Source organism: Phaseolus vulgaris, chromosome 10 (genome assembly GCF_000499845.2).
Source record: "Phaseolus vulgaris cultivar G19833 chromosome 10, P. vulgaris v2.0, whole genome shotgun sequence".
Taxonomy (NCBI): Eukaryota; Viridiplantae; Streptophyta; class Magnoliopsida; order Fabales; family Fabaceae; genus Phaseolus; species Phaseolus vulgaris.
Window position 1 is genome coordinate 24,283,734 of NC_023750.2, and position 20,620 is coordinate 24,304,353.

General features: G+C 32.3%; 3 protein-coding genes across 3 annotated transcripts; 1 reads left to right on the plus strand and 2 right to left on the minus strand.

The window, feature by feature from the left end:
* The first annotated feature begins 2,932 nt into the window (after window positions 1–2,932).
* On the plus strand, window positions 2,933–10,269 carry LOC137818542 (ATP-dependent RNA helicase DEAH13). Its single transcript, XM_068622030.1, has 13 exons — window positions 2,933–3,378; window positions 3,632–3,709; window positions 3,807–3,879; window positions 3,968–4,039; window positions 4,123–4,172; window positions 4,264–4,324; window positions 4,413–4,766; window positions 5,120–5,359; window positions 5,460–5,675; window positions 6,128–6,244; window positions 6,351–7,562; window positions 7,989–9,519; window positions 9,839–10,269. The coding sequence occupies exons 2-12, from the start codon at window positions 3,660–3,662 to the stop codon at window positions 9,501–9,503; spliced, it is 3,960 nt and encodes a 1,319-aa protein (XP_068478131.1). The 5' UTR covers window positions 2,933–3,378; window positions 3,632–3,659; the 3' UTR covers window positions 9,504–9,519; window positions 9,839–10,269.
* Window positions 10,270–11,288: 1,019 nt separating this feature from the next.
* On the minus strand, window positions 11,289–16,626 carry LOC137819355 (glutathione S-transferase 2-like). Its single transcript, XM_068623168.1, has 10 exons — window positions 16,511–16,626; window positions 16,283–16,388; window positions 15,858–15,914; window positions 15,663–15,748; window positions 15,185–15,256; window positions 14,278–14,331; window positions 14,120–14,192; window positions 13,968–14,029; window positions 13,334–13,393; window positions 11,289–11,576 (listed from the first exon to the last, which is right to left on the minus strand). The coding sequence occupies exons 1-10, from the start codon at window positions 16,526–16,528 to the stop codon at window positions 11,469–11,471; spliced, it is 696 nt and encodes a 231-aa protein (XP_068479269.1). The 5' UTR covers window positions 16,529–16,626; the 3' UTR covers window positions 11,289–11,468.
* Window positions 16,627–19,030: 2,404 nt separating this feature from the next.
* LOC137817319 (protein MAIN-LIKE 1-like) lies at window positions 19,031–19,757 on the minus strand. The gene is made up of 3 exons (XM_068620576.1): window positions 19,731–19,757; window positions 19,547–19,640; window positions 19,031–19,440 (listed from the first exon to the last, which is right to left on the minus strand). The coding sequence occupies exons 1-3, from the start codon at window positions 19,755–19,757 to the stop codon at window positions 19,031–19,033; spliced, it is 531 nt and encodes a 176-aa protein (XP_068476677.1).
* Between the last annotated feature and the right edge of the window lie 863 nt (window positions 19,758–20,620).

Here is a 20,620-nt window from a genome sequence, read left to right on the forward strand (position 1 = left end):
CAAGTTCCTTCTTCATAGCAACATCATAACTATCGAGTCCACGGATGGTTCTTTGTTCTTCCTGTCTTCCCCATCATGTTTCGGAGGTTACCATGCGATTTCTCAATAGGTTTTTCTTTCGGTCCCACGGTGAACGCCAAAATGTTCTTACGACTTATCCGAAACCAAATATCCCCAATCGAGTTGTTCTTGTCTTCTCTTCAAATCCAATTATCTTCCTTGTAGGTCCGAGAGGGTGGAGTACCTGCAAAGATACTTCAATGCTCAAGTTAGAGAAGATCTATCTAATTGGTTCAATTCAGAGTTTAAACAATCATTACCTTTCACCATGGGGTCTCCTCTTATTTATACTTTTCTATTGGGATTTATGTTGTCAAAAGGGTTAATACAGGCCCAATAATCATTTTATCATATTTTGCATCTCTTAATCAAGATTTAAGTTGCTAACCTGTGTTTTGATATGAACGTTGTTTTTGACGAAAGGTCGTCATACCGTCTAGGATGGTCAGGCATCCGGCCTCTCGATATCTAAGTAGAACAATGTGATTTTGTATATGAAAAAAAATGATTATATTGGAATGTTTCTAAAGTTATAAACATGCTTAAATGTTATTGACTAAATTTGACATTTGTTTTAATGTCTTGGATTGGTGTGTTTTTTCTATTGAAAATGTTTTACCTGTTTAATGTAAACTAAAAAAAAAAGTTATTAAATAAATTTTAATTTTAAAGAAAAAATACTAAGAAAAAAATAATTAATTACGACATGATTATATTATATATTATTTTATATATTTAAAATTTATTATTATTTAAAATAGTTTTTTAATTATTGGTATCCAATTTAGAAATATTTATAAGTTTTTATTAATAATAAAATTACTTTATATTATATATAATTTTTTATTTTTTAAATAATATTTAATTTAATTAATATAATAACTAATTATTTGTTTATTTTTAAATCAAATTATTTTAAAAAATATTTAAAAAATATTTTATTAAATATAATATAAATAATTATATTATATCAATAATATCAATAAAATTTTTTCATAAACTTTCTCTTCATTTTCAACTATTTTTCCTTTAGTTGTATTTGGACTAATAAGTGAAAGTGTAAGAATCTGATAGAGTGGATACGTGAAGTTTTGAGACAAAAGGAAGTGTTTTACTAGATTTGTGAGAAAAATTTATTGAACTTTGTGAGTGATGTGATATTGTGAGAATATATTTATTTTTCTTAAAGATGTAAAAGATATAAGATTACAAATTTACCCTTTTCTTTAAAAAAAACATAATAATTAAATATTAATTATTTTTGTGTAAATTTTGGCGAATTAAAATTATGTAAGTTATTTTTTATATAGTTGAATAATTAATTTTGGAAAAAATACGAGTTATTTTATGAAAAACAATTTACATGTAAAATTTTGAATATATGTAAAAATTGAAAATTGTTATTTATAAATAAATAATTTAAATATTCATAAATTTAAAAAATTATAATTAAAAAATTCTTTTGTATTAAATGTAAGTAGTATTATTATTATTTTTTATAATAATAAAAATTATTATATAACTTTTTTATTATAAATAACTATATATTTTTGTATTAAAATTTTATTTTATTATTAATTATTATCATTTCATTTTATTAAAATATTTGTGTTAGTTAAATTTATTTAATAACTAATATTTGTAATGAAGTCTACTTTTTATTAATGAAAAAAAAAAAAAATATCCATGTGCATAAAAAAAGGATAAAATAAAAAATACAATGTTGACTCGCTTTTCATAGGCTTGTCTTCATTTATGTCTTCATTTAAAGGAGAGAAAATATTGACTGTTGATAAATATATCCTCTCATCTTCTTTTGTTCAAAATCATAAGTGATATATCCTCAAATATTTGTTTGTGAAGAGTACATCTATATAAATAAAGAGACTCTTAATCCTATCAACCCCACATTCTACTCTATTTCTTTTCTTTTCTACTCCCTCAATCTATCCCTAGTCCAAACAAACCTTAGTGATTACTTATAATTTTTTTTCTTCATATCTATTATTTTTTTTCATATTCATATAAATCAACTGAAAAATAAATTTTATCATCTAAAAAATATTACCTTTCTCAAAATAAACATATAAAAAACTTAAAAAAATCTTGACTTAATAATGGATATTGTGATTCAAAAACTAAATATATCATAAATATAAACAGTGATTTATCTTTAAGTCATATTACGTATATAAGAACAAAATTTCATCCATGCATAACTAAAAAATAAAAAGAAAAATGTATAAAAAAAGAAAAAAAATTATGCTGACGAAAAATCTAATCAAATAATCTTGACCTAATTTTAAGATCTTCAAGATAGGATTATCAAATATAAAGAAAAGAATGAGAGTTTTTCAAAATTTTAGAAAAAATAAATTTAAAAGAGATAACTACTTTTAGTAAATGACAAAAAATATTTAATTTTCTATTTCTAATATTTTTAAATAAAATATTAATTTTCCATTTATTTTAAAACTTTTCTCTTTATATTATATAAAAAACTATATTTACGCTATGAGTTTTTTTTAAACCTTTGGGTAGTTCAACGAATGAAATTAAATGTTCTTTTTAAAATATATATAAAATATTTTCTTCATCTAAATCAAATATTATTATTCATAAACGGGTCTGACAATACACGTGTGTTTCCATTTTCTATCACGTTATTTTATTTTAACAAAATACAACTTAATATTTACATTAATTTAATATATTTAAAATAAAATAAAATAATTTTAAAATTTAAAATTTAAAATTAAAAAGAACTGATCACATACTATACGATATAAATCTCCTACCTTCAATGCTATATAATAGTGATGTTATAAATAAAGATAAAAGAGCATTATTTGTGTTCATGTACACAAAATTTCTCTTATTATACATAGAATAACATATAAAATACGGAACAAATATTTACTTTATAAAATTAAAATCTATAACAAATAAATATTTTAAATGTGTAAAGTGTATTTTAAATTAAAATAAATAGTTTATATCGTGTTACAATGTTCTTTCTAATTATTTAAAAATAAAATTTAATTTAGAATTAGAATTAGAGATGACAAAGATAGAAAAAAATTATCAAGAAAAATGTATAATAATGATAAAATAAAGTGGTTTTTGAAATCATCAAAACGACATAATTTGCCCAGCGTATTAACCTATTTGCTGCACTCTGAAAAAAATACAGAAGAAGCAAGTTCTTCCCAGCCCCTTACCGCCGTGCGCCGCCGTCAAATTCCAACGAAGCTCCCTGCCGCCGCCTTCCATTTCACCTAAATCTGTTGCACGTGACACACTCACACGTCATTGCAGGTTAGCCACACTATTTTCCCGATTCCCGAATTCTGTAGTGATTTGAAATTCTTAATCAAAATTGTGATTCTATCGAAATTCCAATAGCTTTTTGAATGCTTGTTAGTTTCATAGATCTAGAAGTAAAGAAATAGGCTATCTTTGCAGTTCTGCTGCCTGATGTCTGAGTAGCCCGTTTGAGAACAAAGAAAATGTTTTTTTTTCGTAATTATCTGTCTTAATTCATTTTGCATGGAATTCCTCTGCTGTGTAGGGAAGCACTGGTTTCTGAGCATAGCAAAATGGAAACTTGGGTAAGCTCTGGAGATGTTACTGAAATCAATCCTCAAAGGTAAAATTACCCCCTTTTTGTGGAAGCTGCAAACTGAGGCAAACCACCTTTTTTTTAATGCGTCTTTAAATGACCTGCATGTTTATCTTTTGGCTAGTTTGGGAGATGGTGATAGTAATGCATTTATTTTGCCTGCGAAGAGGATGAAGAAAAAGAAAGGGAAGGAACAGGTAGAGACACTTGAATTGAACATGCTATTTTGTTTATTCAATTTTGTATGTTTACAAACTTTGTCTGATCAAAGTTCTGTTTGTTTAGCATCATGGAAAAACTCAATCAAATAAGAAACAGAAATTGAGCAAACCTCAGAAGAGGAAGAGGAAGTTTGAGGTTTGTTGGGTAGACAAGAAGTGAATGCTTTTCATTCTCTTCTCTTCTGTTATTAGTCTCAGTTTGTTTGGTTGCCTATGTAGGATGACAGGGATAAACAACTTCTGCAGGAAAAAGCTATTAAGACAATGAAGTATGTGAATGACTTATTATTCAGTTACAGTTTTTTCTTTGATGTTGTTTTCTGTGGGTCGTTGATAAAAGCTTGAAGTATTTTTTTCCAGCGAGAACACACTTCCAGAGTATGCATATCATCTTTTGCAGTCCTCATGCAATATAAATCGGGTATGTATTGTTGAAACAGTGATAGATTTATGGTAAAATTAGTTAGTGTTGAGACTGATTGTTTACTGGTGCTGTCATATATTTAAAGAACGAGACTATGAAGGAAAAGCGTAGGAGGACTGTTCATTTATTGAAAGAAGGATTGAAGGTTTCATATAATGGGTTGTCTAAGAAACCTCTGATGGACGAGATTCATTTAGCACAAGATGATGAATTCGAAGAAAATGACATTCAAATTCAACCCATTAGATCTGAAGAAGTCTTAAATACAACCTCAACATCTTTGGAGTCCTCTGAAGAACTGGTTCATGGCAATGAGGTTGAAGATTATAAATGTGTTTCTGAAAATCCTGCTGATATTTCCACTGTCAAACAACTTTATGAAATCAGAAGTTCTCCGTTGTCTTGTTCGATTGATGAAATAGAAAACTCCAATTTAAAGGTATAGTGCCTAATTAAATTGCAAGTTAGTGTGGGTAATCATGGCACAAGATATAATTCAATTGTTTCATTTGGACCATTGGAATAATACCCCACATATATAACACTTAGTTCTTATATTCATCACTTTACCTTTTTATTTGCGTATGTAAAAATTACACATGCTTTCAAAATTTTGTTTTCTATTGGTAATTAGGGGAGAAATGATCTTGTGTAGACACTACACTATGCTTATATACCTGTGTAGTTAGTTAATATCTCATATTTTGTTATTAATTGATGACCTAATTTTTTAGATCCCTTTCTTTAAGTTGCTTTAATGCTTTTTGGCACTTGTTTGTTAACATGGGACAGGATAGAACAGATGAGAATCATAACTCCAATGAATTGAACAACCTTCTTGATTCTTCTGCACCAAGGCCTTCAAATGTTCCTACTGTTGTGCATGTATATAGACCAAGTGAAGTTGAAGACAAAAGAAAGGATTTGCCTATAGTTATGATGGAGCAAGAGATAATGGAAGCTATAAATGACTGTTCCAGCGTTATCATATGTGGAGAAACTGGGTGTGGTAAAACAACTCAAGTTCCTCAGGTGAGTTTGTCTGATGCCTGATTATGGTGATAGCATAGCATCCTTAATTTTATTTAGCTTACCTACTGATTATTTTCTTTTTGTTTTTTAAATTTACCAGTTTCTTTTTGAAGCTGGTTACGGTTCAAGTAAGGGTATCATTGGTGTTACTCAACCACGTCGAGTGGCTGTTCTTGCAACAGCTAAGCGTGTGGCATATGAGCTTGGGCTTCATTTAGGGAAGGGGGTTGGTTTTCAAGTCAGATACGACAAGAAGATTGGTGAAAATTGTTCTATCAAGTTTATGACTGATGGAATTTTGCTACGAGAAGTTCAGGTTGTTATTACCCCTACTACCAACAATTTTTAATATTGAGAACTCCTTCTATCATATAATCACATGAACGTAGGAACTTTTTTTTATTAAGAAACAAGGATCCTTGTATATTACTTAAAACTTAATGCATGATAGGATCTATTAATGTATTATTTATTGTGTAACATCTTAATCATTCCAAGTCAAACCACTTGAGAACATGTATTCATTTGTGATATATTTGAGAACATTACTATTTGTATGTGAATGTGAGCACATTTTAGGATGATCCATATTCCATGTCACTTTAGATTGGAAACTGAAAATTGATTTATTAAATTTTTCCTGTCATTTGCTATTATTTTAGTAATGTTGTTATGATGACTCCATTCTATAGTTACACTAAAACAAAATTTGTAAGAGATTTACAGAATTGTATGTACTTATGTTGTTTAATGGAATAACTGGTGCAGAATGATATTTTGTTGAGACGTTATTCTGTCTTAATTCTTGATGAGGCCCATGAGAGGAGCTTGAACACGGACATTTTGATTGGGATGCTCTCACGTGTAATTAAAACTCGCCAAATGGTTAGCATGAAAGTTCTTTATTTTACAAATGAAATATTCTCTATATATATTAATTGTGCCTCTGACATTCTAATCAAGATGGTCTTTTATTTTGCTATGATGACAGATTTATAATGAACAACAGAAGATGATACTTTCAGGAGAAATTATAAGTCCTGAAAAAATAATTTTTCCATTAAAACTTGTGCTTATGAGTGCCACCTTGCGAGTACAAGACTTCACTTCTGGGAAGTTATTCCATACTGCTCCACCTGTGATAGAAGTTCCTACGAGGCAATTTCCAGTAGCAGTATACTTCTCAAAGAAAACAGAGAAAACAGATTACATTGGAGAAGCATATAAGAAGGTCTTGGCAATTCACAAGAGGTTGCCATCTGGGGGCATACTTGTCTTTGTTACTGGGCAAAGGGAAGTAGAGGACTTGTGCAGGAAATTACGGAAAGCATCAAGGGAGTTTATCAAGAAAAAAGTTGAAGGGTCTGTGCAAACTGCTAGCACTGTGGTCAATGAAACAAACTCTGTTGAGGGAGTAAATATTAGCGAGATCAATGAAGCATTTGAGGTTCATGGAAGTTCATCCATCCAGCAAACTGATAGATTTAGTGGTTATGATGAAGATGAGGATAATGCAAATGAGAATGAATCTGATTTTTCTTATGACACTGAAACAGAGAGTGAACTGGAATTTGATGATGATAATCTTGAGCTTCCGGAGAACAATAGTAATATTGTGGATGCCTTAGGACAGGCGGGAAGTCTTGCTTCACTAAAGGCTGCTTTTGAAAAATTGTCTTGGCAAGCCGCATTAAGCTCCTCAAATGAACAGAAGACATTTCTTGCTAACACAGAAGGTAATTTAGACCAATCAAAAGTTCTCAGGGAGAAAAAAACAAAAGAAAATTGCAGTCCTCCAGGTGCACTCTGTGTTCTACCTCTGTATGCCATGCTTCCTGCAGCAGCTCAACTTTGTGTATTTGAAGAAGTTGGGGAGGGAGAGCGGCTTGTAGTTGTTGCAACAAATGTTGCTGAAACATCTTTAACCATCCCAGGGATAAAGTATGTGGTTGATACTGGAAGAGAAAAGGTGAAGAATTATGACCCCTCTAATGGCATGGAGACATACGAAATACAATGGATAAGTAAGGCATCTGCTGCACAGCGTGCAGGCAGATCAGGAAGAACTGGACCTGGACACTGTTACCGTCTCTATTCTTCTGCAGCCTTTAATAATGAATTTCCTGAGCACTCTCCTGCAGAAGTTGAGAAAGTACCTGTTCATGGTGTTGTCCTTCTCTTGAAATCCATGCATATTAAAAAGGTAGATTAAGTGTATTACTTAATCGGTTGAGGTTTCATTGCATTTCCTTTTTTTTATGTCTGGTGCTATCATTAGAAGGTATGGTAGGAAGTAGTTCATTATGTACTCCTTTCAGCTTGGCTATTTATCATGGGCTGAGTGAGGAAATGGAATCCTTCATAAGCGCAATGGTCTTACTCAACATATATCATTTAGAAGATTGCATTCGTTTAGATTGTTGCTGTTTGGCTCTAAAGCATTCTAATCTCAAATTTTCTCCTGCTTTGTCAATTGTGTTATATTTGGTAAAATTTATCAAGTTTTGCAAATGTCTGGCTATGTGATCTATTCATTTCCTACCAGTCAAATTGGAGTTTCCTTTATTTTCTATTCTGTTTTTTAGGTTGAGGTATTTGTTTACTCATTAATTTTGCTTCTCTCATCCAGGTTGCAAACTTCCCATTTCCTACTTCTCTTAAAGCTGCTTCTTTGCTCGAAGCTGAAAATTGCTTGAAATCTCTTGAAGCACTTGATAGCAAGGATGAACTTACGCTGTTGGGAAAAGCCATGGCACATTATCCCTTGAGTCCTCGTCATTCTAGAATGCTCCTGACTGTTATTAAAAATACGAGACATGAGCTTAAACGTAATTCAAATTTGCTTTTGGCATATGCTGTTGCAGCTGCTGCAGCGTTGAGCTTGTCAAATCCTTTTATAATGCAATATGAAGATGATAACAGCAGAGATTCAAATATTTCTGAGAAATCTAGAATGGGAGATGGTGAGAAAGACTTTGATAAAAAGGGAAAGTCAAGCAGAAAGAAACTAAAAGCAACAGCGAAAGTTGCCCGCGAGAAATTTCGAGTTATCACAAGTGATGCCCTCACCATAGCTTATGCTTTACAGTGTTTTGAACATTCACAGAAATCAGTAGAATTCTGTGATGACTATGCATTGCATTTCAAAACCATGGATGAAATGTCCAAACTTCGGCAACAGCTACTTAAACTGGTCTTTCATCAGAGTGATAAAGGTGGTCTTGAAGAAGAGTACTCATGGATCCATGGAACATTAGAGGATGTTGAGTGTGCATGGCAGGTTTCTTCTGAAAAGTACCCACTTTCTCTTGTTGAGGAAAGGCTTATCTGTCAAGCAATATGTGCTGGCTGGGCAGATAGGGTTGCTAAACGTATTACATCTTTCTCTAGGGCCTCCGATGGAGAGAAATCCTCCCGTGCTTTAAGGTATCAATCATGCATGGTTGATGAGAGTGTTTTACTTCATCGTTGGTCATCACTTTCCACTGTAGGCCCTGAGTATGTGGTCTACAATGAACTATTAGAGACCAAAAGACCAAATAAAGAAGGGATAACAAGTACGAGAGCATATATGCATGGAGTAACAAGTGTTGAGCCCGCTTGGCTTGTTGAGCATGCAAAGTCTTCATGCGTCTTCTCTACTCCCCTGAAGGATCCTAGACCTTATTATGATGCTCAGACTGACCAAGTAAAATGTTGGGTAACCCCAACCTTTGGCCGTTTCTCTTGGAAGTTTCCAATGCATTCATTGCCAATTAGCAATGATGAAGATCGGGTGCAAGTGTTTGCCTATGCTTTGCTTGAAGGCCAGGTGTGTCCCTGTTTAAGATCTGTTCGAAAATATATGTCAGCTCCCCCTGAAAGTATCATGAAGAAAGAAGCATTTGGTCAGAAAAGGGTTGGAAACCTTTTAAGCAAGTTAAATAGCAGGTTGATTGATTCCTCTGCTGTGCTAAGAATGGTGTGGAAGGAGAATCCAAGGGAACTATTTCCAGAAATTTTGGATTGGTTTCAGCAGAGTTTTCACCGGCGCTTTGAAGCTTTATGGTCAGAAATGCTTAACGAACTGCTTATGGAGACACAAGAAGGCCCTCAGCATAAAAGTTCTAGAAAAAAGAAAGTAAAATCTAAAGCACTATCATAATTGCTCAACATTGAAGGTAAAACGTGCATTATTTAATTGTGTGTAATCCAGGTTACTAATGCACTTCCTGTATCAATTGTAATTTTTTCAACTCTCTTACATGTATGGTTTTCTTGTTTTCGGTAGCATTAGAAGATTAAAAAAATAACTTGAGAAATTTCATGAAGAGTTTGATATATAATTTGGGAAGGAGGACCAACATGTTTGGCTGTTGTGAATGTTTTGGGTGGAAGGTTTTGAGCCGTTATTATAATTTGGTGCACAGCCTCGATTGCATCTTCTCCAATCTAGCATATCAATTTTTGATCTTGAATATATTATGTTGCATTCTGCAGGAAAAGAATGCATCCCAGTTTTAGGCACAACATTGGTGAACAAGAAAATAGTGGGAAGCTCCATCACTGTATTCCTAAACTACCTCAAATGCTCTAGCATGGTCAAGCACATAGCTGAACTGATTTATTTGCACGACGGATGCTTCAGAAATTGTGCTTTTCTTTCATCATCCTCTTTGGGAGGCTTTGTGGAAGCCATGGGGAAAAAAGTGAGAAAATTACTTGTTTGAAATTGGTAGTAATTTAATTTGAGCTTCATTAGTCTTGTATCTTTCTGAATTTATAGGCTAACAATTTTGTAGTGAGTGTTACTTGATTTTGGTTGCTAATGAGCCAAATTTGAAGTTTGGTGAAGCAAAGAGTTTAGGCTATTTTTGAATTGTACTTTAGCATATTTCACTTAAATATACACCTCTTAAGAAGTTATTTTACACTCCAAGTTTAGCATATTTCAGATTTGATTCCAGCTTCTTGATTACAGAATCCTAGTGCGTAATTTATAACAACAATAATAAAGGCTCTTGAAAGTTTTGGTGTGTATATTTTCTTGGATAAAACTATCCTTTAAACGCACACTCAATTTTTATTTAACCTCCCCTTGCATTTGTATAAATAGTTCCTTCCCTTATTTCATTCAATATATTAAAAACTAGACTCCATTTTTCAGATTTCTATGTATGTTGGTTATATTTAGAATTAAGATTATATTTTCTATTTGTATTCTTTTGAAGTAAAAGATTAGTAAAATTATGTCAAAGATTAGTATTTTTTTGGTTAGAAAATTTTACTTGTTTTAAATTTTAAAAATAATCCGTGCGCTAGTTAAATTGACAAAGATTACTCATGTACACAAAGGTCTAAAATAAGCTTGAAAAAACTAAAAAAAATGAAAAATCTCCATATTGTTTGAGTACAAATATGATTAAAATATTTAAAACACAGCATAGAAAACCTCTTTCAAATTAACAAATATGGCATTGAGAAACAAAGGAAGTCACTCATTTCATTTTCAGAAGAAAAAATTATTTCGCCCACCGTGGGGCTCGAACCCACGACCACAAGGTTAAGAGCCTTGCGCTCTACCAACTGAGCTAGGCTTATGATTTATTATGATATAATAATGTACATAATTCATTCTTCATTGAATATATATAATGAATACACTATTATACACGCTGTTAACTTTAATTGAAATAATACTTGATGATCTTAATTAACCTAAAACTGATGATAGATAATTTCTTTTCAATTTACACATTTATTCACTTTAAAAAAAGAGTTAAAATATTAAACTACACATTACATATTCATATAAAATGTTAGCAATATTATTTTTTTATAGCTTTGTAGACTGTTTAAACAGTTCTGCATAAACAAAAAGTTTGACTCTATACTTTTGATATTGAGCGTGGCATAAGTACTGTAGTGATATATTTGAAGAACCAAACCATTGAACTGAAGGAAACCCAGTTTCAACTTTCAACTGATGAAGTTGTTGTGAGGCATACACATGAGATAAGTTTGCCAAGTACAAGCATATTTATAAGAAGGCCTTGTGTTGTGACAACTGTTTAATTTGCATGGTAACTCCACAGCCAAAATAAAATAGAAATTTCAGATTCTCAGGCAGTCAAGGTTTGTGAATGAAGGCCTCATGTTGTCTTTGGGGTGATGAGGCTTGAAACTCTGGCAAAGCTTTGTATGTTTCATATAATCTACTCAGGGCAGGGAATTTGGACTGCAAAAACTCACAAAATTGTAAATGTTCAAAATATGTACATGGTTTATAATTTCTTCTCTCTGGCAGAAGCATTTATTGTGATTGAAAAAGAATTTTATGGAGAATGAGGATAAGAAATACTTTATATTAAGAGAGAATTGAGCATAAATTATGAGTGTAATGCATGTAGAGTAGCATGTCAATCTTTGAATATCTACCACCATAGACATCCCCTTAAGCTAAAAGAGCCATGAAAGTTATAGCATTTCTTTCCAACCATATACCAAACTATTTCAAACTGAGAACACCACCAAAGCCTTTTAGCATCCATACATTGGTGTCAAAGCCTCTAAAATTAAGAGAAGTAGTCTAAATAAAATATTTTGTCTTAGAGGAAAGAGTTGATTTCTAAATTGGCTTATGCAGCAGAAAAGATTGTCAAGAAAAATTGAGAAATTGGAAATAAGATTTGCATGAAAAGAATCCTGAAGAATCAAGAGACCAATTCCTCCTGTCTTGGTTGCACTGAGAGATCAATAAAATCTTCCTACCCCTCAACAGCAGAAGAATACCAAACCTCCTTGACAATTAACAAGAAAGAAGCTAACAAACCTACACCTTTTCAAATTTCAAAGAAGTATAGTCCCATTTAACCGCGGCTGCAAAACAACAGAGAAGTTGATAGGACTCAACTGATGGAATGGATAGTTTTGGAGAGAAGAATAAGGCAAAGAGACAGTATTTTATTAAATTACTATTGATCAATGTGACCTATATAAGATGTATTCGATAGACCTCTCCTCTCCTTTCTGAAATGATTCTTAACTGCCAACTACCACCCCTTATCCTCCTATTTATAAGCTTCTCAATTACTGCTGTTTAACCTCTATTAGCCCTTACATACACTCTCTTAACCACTGGTCTCCTATCAGAAGTGATTAGAAACTGTTTTTTGTAGTGTTTCTAGTGTAAGATCAAGGGAAGCTTCCTCTCAAACACTAGTGAAAAGAAATCTGTCCAAATGATATGAAACCACAGGTCCTAGTTACAGTCCAGGTAAGGCAAGCATGTGAAAGAGTAAAATCTCTCTAACAAAGTTATCAAAGCTTCTCATTCCCTAGTGTTTTCTTGAGATCTCTGAGAAAGTTGAAATCTCCTCCCATGCTCCAACTAGAACCACAAAAACCAAACATGAACCCAAAAGAAAGGTTGGAGATTTGGAACAAAATGATATAAACACAGTTGTTTGTTAAGGCTTTAGAGTCACCAGTAATTTTATAGTTCTTTATAAAATAAAATCATCCTAGAATACTTCAGAAAGTTGGAACTGCTATTTGCTAAAGCTATTTCTAGTGAAAGTTAACATGATTTTCTCAAGTGCCAACTGCATTCTCCAATCTGTTACGCAATTATTCACCATTTTTATAAATCATCCCATATATTTTAAGACCATCTTACTTTAAAAATAAGTAAAATTATTAGGACCCTCTAATGTTAAATTCTAATATTAGGGGAATTTTAACACCTTTAATTTAATTCTTAGGTCCTAATATAAGTAAGCTTTATTTGGTAAAAGTGACACTTCATTCAAAGATACATCACCAAATGATACAACCATTATATTACGTGTTTATTAAAAAAAAATAAAAGACAATAGAAGAGAGTGAAGAAAAGAGATGAGAAGAATTCTATATCCACTCCCAACCACTCAGGCTTATGAATCAATATTTGTATATAATGAAATATATTAAGAAAATGTAAGAACTATACTTTACCATATCGATATCAAACCTCTGAACTGCCTGTTCTATCTGTGGTGCCAAAAATACATCAGCCTGCATAATGCAGCGTTTACTTTGTTATATATGCCTTTCCAGGTTGGAAGTATAAGTGTTTAACTTCAAAATATTTTTCACATTAGATATCAATGTCATTACATTGTTCATTTGAGTATAGTAAACATTTTAAGTGAAAAGATGGACATGAAAGTTACAATAAGGAATATGATCCTTTGAAGATTATGAATATACAACAAGGGCCCTTAGCTGCAGAGAAAGTTAAAGTTCACTTCCAAAAGAGCAAGAGTCTCAAAATAGAAAGAATTAGATAATGCTTGAAACTCATTTTGGTAGCAGACTAAAATTTCAAAATCTATGTTGGAGAAACCCACCATAACAGTTTAAAAAGGTAAAATTGGAGGGGGAATTTTTTTCTGCCAGACTAAGGTAAAGAAAGTTCCATTTTCAATTTTTCCTTTCTCCATTTAATAAATAGAGATCAAGAAATATTTCAGGAATTGACATTGACCACAACATGGAACAGATTCAAAATAAGGCTTCCCATCATATTGGAGCAAACCATTATATTAAGTAAAAAGTGAAAGAAGGCTTTGGGGCAACAAGATTATACCATATAGATACATTCCCCTGTGGCATATGTTCCAGCAAAATTCTTCAGCAGCTTTTCAAGAGCTGGACATTTTCCAAGTGAAAGTAAGAGAGCTGAATAGATATAAAAAAAATTCAGAAAACAAGGAAATAATAGTATAGAATATGTTGTACCTGAGAAACCTTTGTCAATGGTAAATTGAGCCCACGGTTTTGATTCTGCACCAAACATTTTCTCCATATCTTTCTGTAGAAAAATATGTGTAAAAAATCCAAAATATTTGAGCATTATGCGAATCCAAGCATTTCAGATCAAAATAATTAGAACGTACCAGAACAGCAAGCATGTTAAGAGGCTGTATACTGGAGTGAACAATACTTGCTACCTGTAAAATAAGATAATCATCAAATAGTAGCCAAGCTACAGAAAGATTTGGGGTCACACATGATCTAGCTCCTTCTCATTTCCAAAGCACAATTATTTGAGCCTGATACAAATGTTCAAATTACATATTGGACAGGAGAATCATTTTATAGTGTACAAACTCTTAATTTGCAGTCCTTTTATATATCTTCTATGATGCACATATATAATATGTGTATTCAACATGCATGACAATAAAATTCTTCTAACAATAGATTAGATATTATATGTGTAAGTGCAAGATTTATATTTATGTATAGATATGTATGTATACAAATTCATAAGCAATGATCAATATATAATTGCAATTCTACAAAATCCAAACTAAGAACATAATTTCTTAGACACTTCTAAGGACAATAAAAAATATAAATATTTATCATAAATCATGGCCAATTGTCTACAAATAAGAATAATATCAATCTCATACCTTTCTTGAAATCTTCTATATAGAGGGCAGCTTTCCTATTTGGTTCATTAAGGGACAGATTTCTATGCTTTTATATTATACATGATTTTTTGTCTCATACTTAGCTGTATTGGATTTTCATTACTTTCTTTAAAGGCTTTCACAAATATGTGTTGATCAATTATAAGAGTGTTAGCATTAGATACGAATACGTGAGGCAAATTACCATCATTATCAGATATTTGGAACCCTCTATATAATATCAAGCATAAGAATTCATAACAAGGTTAGCTTTTTCCCACTGAATTCCTTCAGAAGATACCAAACCAGTAGGATTAGCAGTTAGAATCAATCTTGATTCAATACATTCATGATGCAAATCCAAATCAATCATCTTGAATTTTACCTGAAGATTGAGAGCTCTGAGCTGTGGATCAACTGGCAACAGTGGCTTCTGAGTATATTTTTCCTCCAAATGCTAACCATAAAGGTAAAAGTGAAACACATAAAGTTGCAATTTGAATAACAGAATACCAAACCAAATCAGTGAGATGCATGATTGTAAAGAAACTCAAGCATCAGAATTCTGAACAACTTGGTAACAATTCCCACTGAATTCCATCTTTAAATAACCCATGTCACCAAGAAATACACCCTTAAGACTGGTATAATCAGATGATAGAAAATTAGAAGTTTTTTATCAACAAATATTATTTGTTACTATGTTAGTTTTTATTAATGGGAGACTCAAACTCACGACCTCTCCCTCTCTTGTTGCTAATATTACCACAAAGTCAACCTTATATCCCCAAAAAATTAGTAGTTTTTCAGGTGGAATTGGGTAGAGTACTCAATATTTTCAGTGTTCGTAGCATTAGACTTACCAGAAATATTGCATAAGAATCTGAAACCACAACATTATTATCAACTAATACTGGAACATAGTGCAGAGGATTCAGTCTCTCGAATTCTGAAATTTAAGCAGAAATGGAAGATTTTTCAGTCAAACTAACTTTCCTAACCACTATTAAGTTTGGTTCCTAAAGCACTGCATATATATCATTGAGCTCTGAATTCACCTGGACTGTACTGCTCTCCTTTTGCTAGGTCCACTTCTTTGTACTCATATGGAATTCCTAGTCATATCAGATCAAAAGAAAAGAAACCAAAAATTTCTTGATTCCAATCCAACATTTTCTGTAGTTATACTCCCATATTAACTGTAGTTATTCTTAATTGAAAACAAAATAAAAGAACCAATGATGTGATGGAGTTGTTCAAGCAAAATTTCAAAATAAAATCCCAAAAATGGAATATAACTAATTCCATAGGTGTGTTTGGTTGTTCTCCCATTAGAATTGAGTTTACTTTACTCTTCTGCATTGATATTTAATGAAACCTTCATTAAGAAGATTATTGAAAATCTGATTGAGCAACAGTACCATAATCTGATTGAACAACAGTACCAAAAGCATTGTCATGAAAAAAGGGGTGAGGAAGGAACCTTTGAGGCATAAAGCAAAGCGGATACGCCATGAGCAAGAGCCATGGCAGTAAGAATAGAGCTGAAGATTGGATGAAAATGATGCATTGCTGCAGTGGCCACTTTTCTGCAGTGCAAGCAAGTTCAACAACAATAAAATAATTCAATTCTATTCATTTTCCAAAATTGAAAACATGACAGTGATTAGTGTTGGATGAAAACAAAGAACACAAATCAAAGAAGGATTACCGGCTTATCTAGGTCCATGTCTGATTCAGGTGCTAAATCTTATGTTTTCAATTGCAACAGTGTTCTTTACATTTCAACCAACCACTTCTTCTTTAAGGAAATAAACTAGTTTAATTATATTTTCAAAATGCAATATTATTAATAGGGAGGCTATTTCAATTTGCATTTCCTAGATTTTAAAATAATATGTAAGAATATAATAATATTCTAAATATCTTTTATGATTAGAATTTTATAATTTAGATTTTAAAGGATCTATAAAATGATTTGGATTTATCTCATTCCAAAATTCTCCTGTATCGAATTTGAGTAATTTAATATTTAATAACTTATAGTTAAGTCGACTTGAGTAATTTTATTAGTTAAGTAACTCCAATTAAGTAATTTTATTAGTTAAATAATTCCAATTAAGTAACGTTTAACACAACCAACAATTTGAATATATTTTCTATTATTCAATTTAATTTACGCAAGTTAAAAGTTTACAAGTATAATAGTTAATTAAAGAACCTATTCACTTAATTTTGTTTGATATTTATTATTTTTAATATTTGGCATAACAACCAAAATTTAACTTATAAGGAGTTAATTTTTCAACTATATTTCACTTTTTTAATAAAAATATTTTGTGTCTATTACGGGATTTGGTTAATTTTTTTATATTTTTTACTAGAAATCAAATATCATATTTTCCTCTTCAAATGGTGAGACAAATTAAGAATGATAAAACAACATAATTGTTGTCATGTAGTAGTCTAATGTAGTATTCTAGTGAAGAAAATATAAGAGTCAAGCTTGTCAATAATTTAAAACTTGCCAAATTTTTGTTTAATCACTCATGTTTATAGTTTTTACTAGAAATCAAATACCATATTTTTTTCTTCTAAAGGTGAGATAAATTCGTCATCATTCTTTCAAAAGAATCATGAAACAATATAATTCTAGTCATGTAGTAGTCTAATGAAGAAAAATGTAGTAGTCTAATGAAGAAAACATAAGAGTTAAGCTTGTCAATGATTTAAAACTTGTGTGAGAATAACATCAAATTAACCTTTAGTCCCACTGATGGAAACCGTCCAGCCACAAACACTTACAAAATAAGGAGGATGAAGACCTAGAGTTTGTCTAAGTTTTTACTAGCACATGTGAGCCTAATGAGACTTTTGTAGGCACAGTAAAGAGAACAACTCTAGGATGAAGAAAGATATAAAACATATCCAAGAAGACATCAAAGCCATCCAAACATCAATTAGAGTGTTGGTAAAAAAAACACAGGAAGAATGAGTCTCAACTGACTTTAAAAGAGACAAGTCAACATCATTTTGAGCCAAACTTTTGTTTTATTAATTGTATAAAATAGTTTAGTATTTCTTCGGTCATGTATTGGGCCTAATATAATAGAATATTTGGGCCAAGTAGTGTAGGATTTGGGCCTTGTATTTGGACCAAGAGTATAATAGAGTTAGAATAAGGTTTTTTCTTCCTGCACTCCCACGTTTTTAAATATCCCAAAACTGACCTTGACCTATTCTCTGAAAAGGGGCATCGTGTTGAACTCTCTTTGCCATTGTTCATCTTCATAATTGAATATCAACTGTTGGTGGAGGGCTTTTGTAGTTGTTCGGAGCAAGGTGGAGGAGTAGGGTACATTGCAAAAGTGTTGCTTGGGTTATAGAGGTAAGAATTAAGTTTTTTTTTAGCATTGGTGGTTATGGAGATTTTGTGGTTATCGGAAATCGGGATCTGGTAATGTGTTATGGATTCATGAATCCGTAATTGATTAAATTTTGTTTTCTAGATGAGGGGGTGTTATAGATTCTTGATTTCCGGATTGTTAAATCCGGAAGCCTAATTTGTGTTACGGATTAGTGGATCCAAAATGTCTATTTTGTATTATGGATTTTTGAATCCGAAATGCGTAATTTGAATTACGGATTTGTGGATCCAGAATGCATATTTTGAGTTATGGATTTCTGCATCCAGAATGGTTCTTCTGAATTATGGATTATTGGATCCGGAATGAATTGTTTGACTTATGGACTCATGGATCCAGAATGCAATGATTTAGTTTCATTTTTTATTTGTAGAAGCATGGACAATAGTGAAGAATTTGAACAAGAACTATATGATAGGGTTGATGTGTGGGATGGTCTACATGATGATGATATTGAGAAGTCATTATGGAACAAAAAAATAGACAATATATCGAAGGGATATGAATGTACAAATGTGTTTACTACAAATGAGGTAAAGTTAAGTTTGTAAAGTATGTTTAGGTTGTTTGTTAATTGGTAAATGAAATAATTTGTTATGATAATTATTGTAGGTATTTCGTAGTCGGGATGAGCTCTTGATGTGGGTTAGAAAAGTTGTGTTTCACTTTGGTTTTGTTATTGTGATATTGAGATCGGATACTTCAACTGGCCAACGACGAAGGAAAACATTTGTATTATTAGGTTGTGAGAGAGGAGGTAAATACAAATGATATAAGAAGGATTTATAGGTTACTGAGAGTTGGAACTAGGAATCATCTCCCAACTGCTCATATATGTGGGTCAAAGTAGTTGTTGAGTATCCCCCGGTGTGCCTCAAATCTACAAATAATCCCAAGTAGGATACATTAACTGACGTAGCACTCTTATCTGCAAAGATGGTGCAACCTACTAGGTGTAGCAAATATGCCCGTGCAACCATGGTCCACTGTCTTCTGGTACATGCGTCCTCATACACCTCCCTCAACCAACTTAGATGCACATGTCCACCTTGAAAATGACGAGTCTCAGCAATTGCTACTCCATGATCTACACGAAGTGAATCAACAAGCAAATCGGTCGCTGCAGCTGCATCTAAGCTCGGGTATGTGCAAAATTGTCCGATAATAGGGAGGTGTAACAAATTTGACACATCATCCAATGTGATTGTCAACTCATCTACAGGCAAATGAAAAGAATTTGTCTCTTCGTGCCACCTTTTTACAAAGGCACACAATAATCCTTTGTCTATCGTGTCAGCTTGCCCCAACAAGCCTAGTTAAACCTGACAACTCCATTGCAGGTAGTATCTCAGGATGAGGAGCACCCATCTTATTCATTTTTCGGCCATGAGACACCAATTTTAACTCCCCTTGATCCTAATTTAACCAACCAATATACAATTTAATCAACCAAAATCATATCACATTAACAATGAACAAGTATCATATTACAACATATTTACTTACCAAACCATTCCATAATTGCATGGCCATATGGTCTTCATAACCTGTGAACAGTGTCCCATCCAGTGGACCTCAGGGATAACCTTCACCTTCTACTTCAGGTGCGCCTTCATCCTCCACCTCCATTTGGGTTCAACTTCTTCAGATTTAACATGTTCTGCATCTTCATGTTCAACATGTTCTTCATCTTCATTAGCATGTCTTCTTCTTCTTCTTCTTCTTCTTCTTCTAACAGAGGTTGGGACGTAGATGTTCACCTTGTGAACCTCCTCCTCTAGTCTTCACCATTTCTGTTCAATTACACGAATCAAGTTAAACCAAATTACAAACTAATGAACGAGTGCATACTAACCCAACCCCGCAACTCCTCTAGTTTGAGATTGAGCCAACACAAACACGAATTTGAGCCAACACAAACACGAAACAACAAATTAGTATTCCAGAAACATCAATTCGGAACAATCCCAGAACAAAAAATCTGGAACAATCCCGAAACAAAAAATCTGGAACATTCCCAAAACCACAAATTCGGGATTTTACCAGAAGCTTAAATTCAGGATTTTACCGGATTTCAAAAGCCGAAATTCATCTGTATTCTATAATTCGAAAGTTTACCAAATTCTATAAGCTGGAATGTGAACAAGCAATTACGGAAACAAAAATCCATAAAAAAACGGATTTACAGATCCAAAAACAAAAATATTTACTTACCTTTGCCAAGAGCACTCTAAATCACAAAGAGATGTGTAGGATTGAGAGGAGGATGCACTTTTCTAATTTGGAGGTGTCGCTGCAAGAAGGAGATCAAAACGACTGCGCAAGAAGAAAATAACTTTGCAGTTTCTAGGTTTTTATTAGGGTAGGGTATTTTTGGAATTTTAAAAACTAATAAG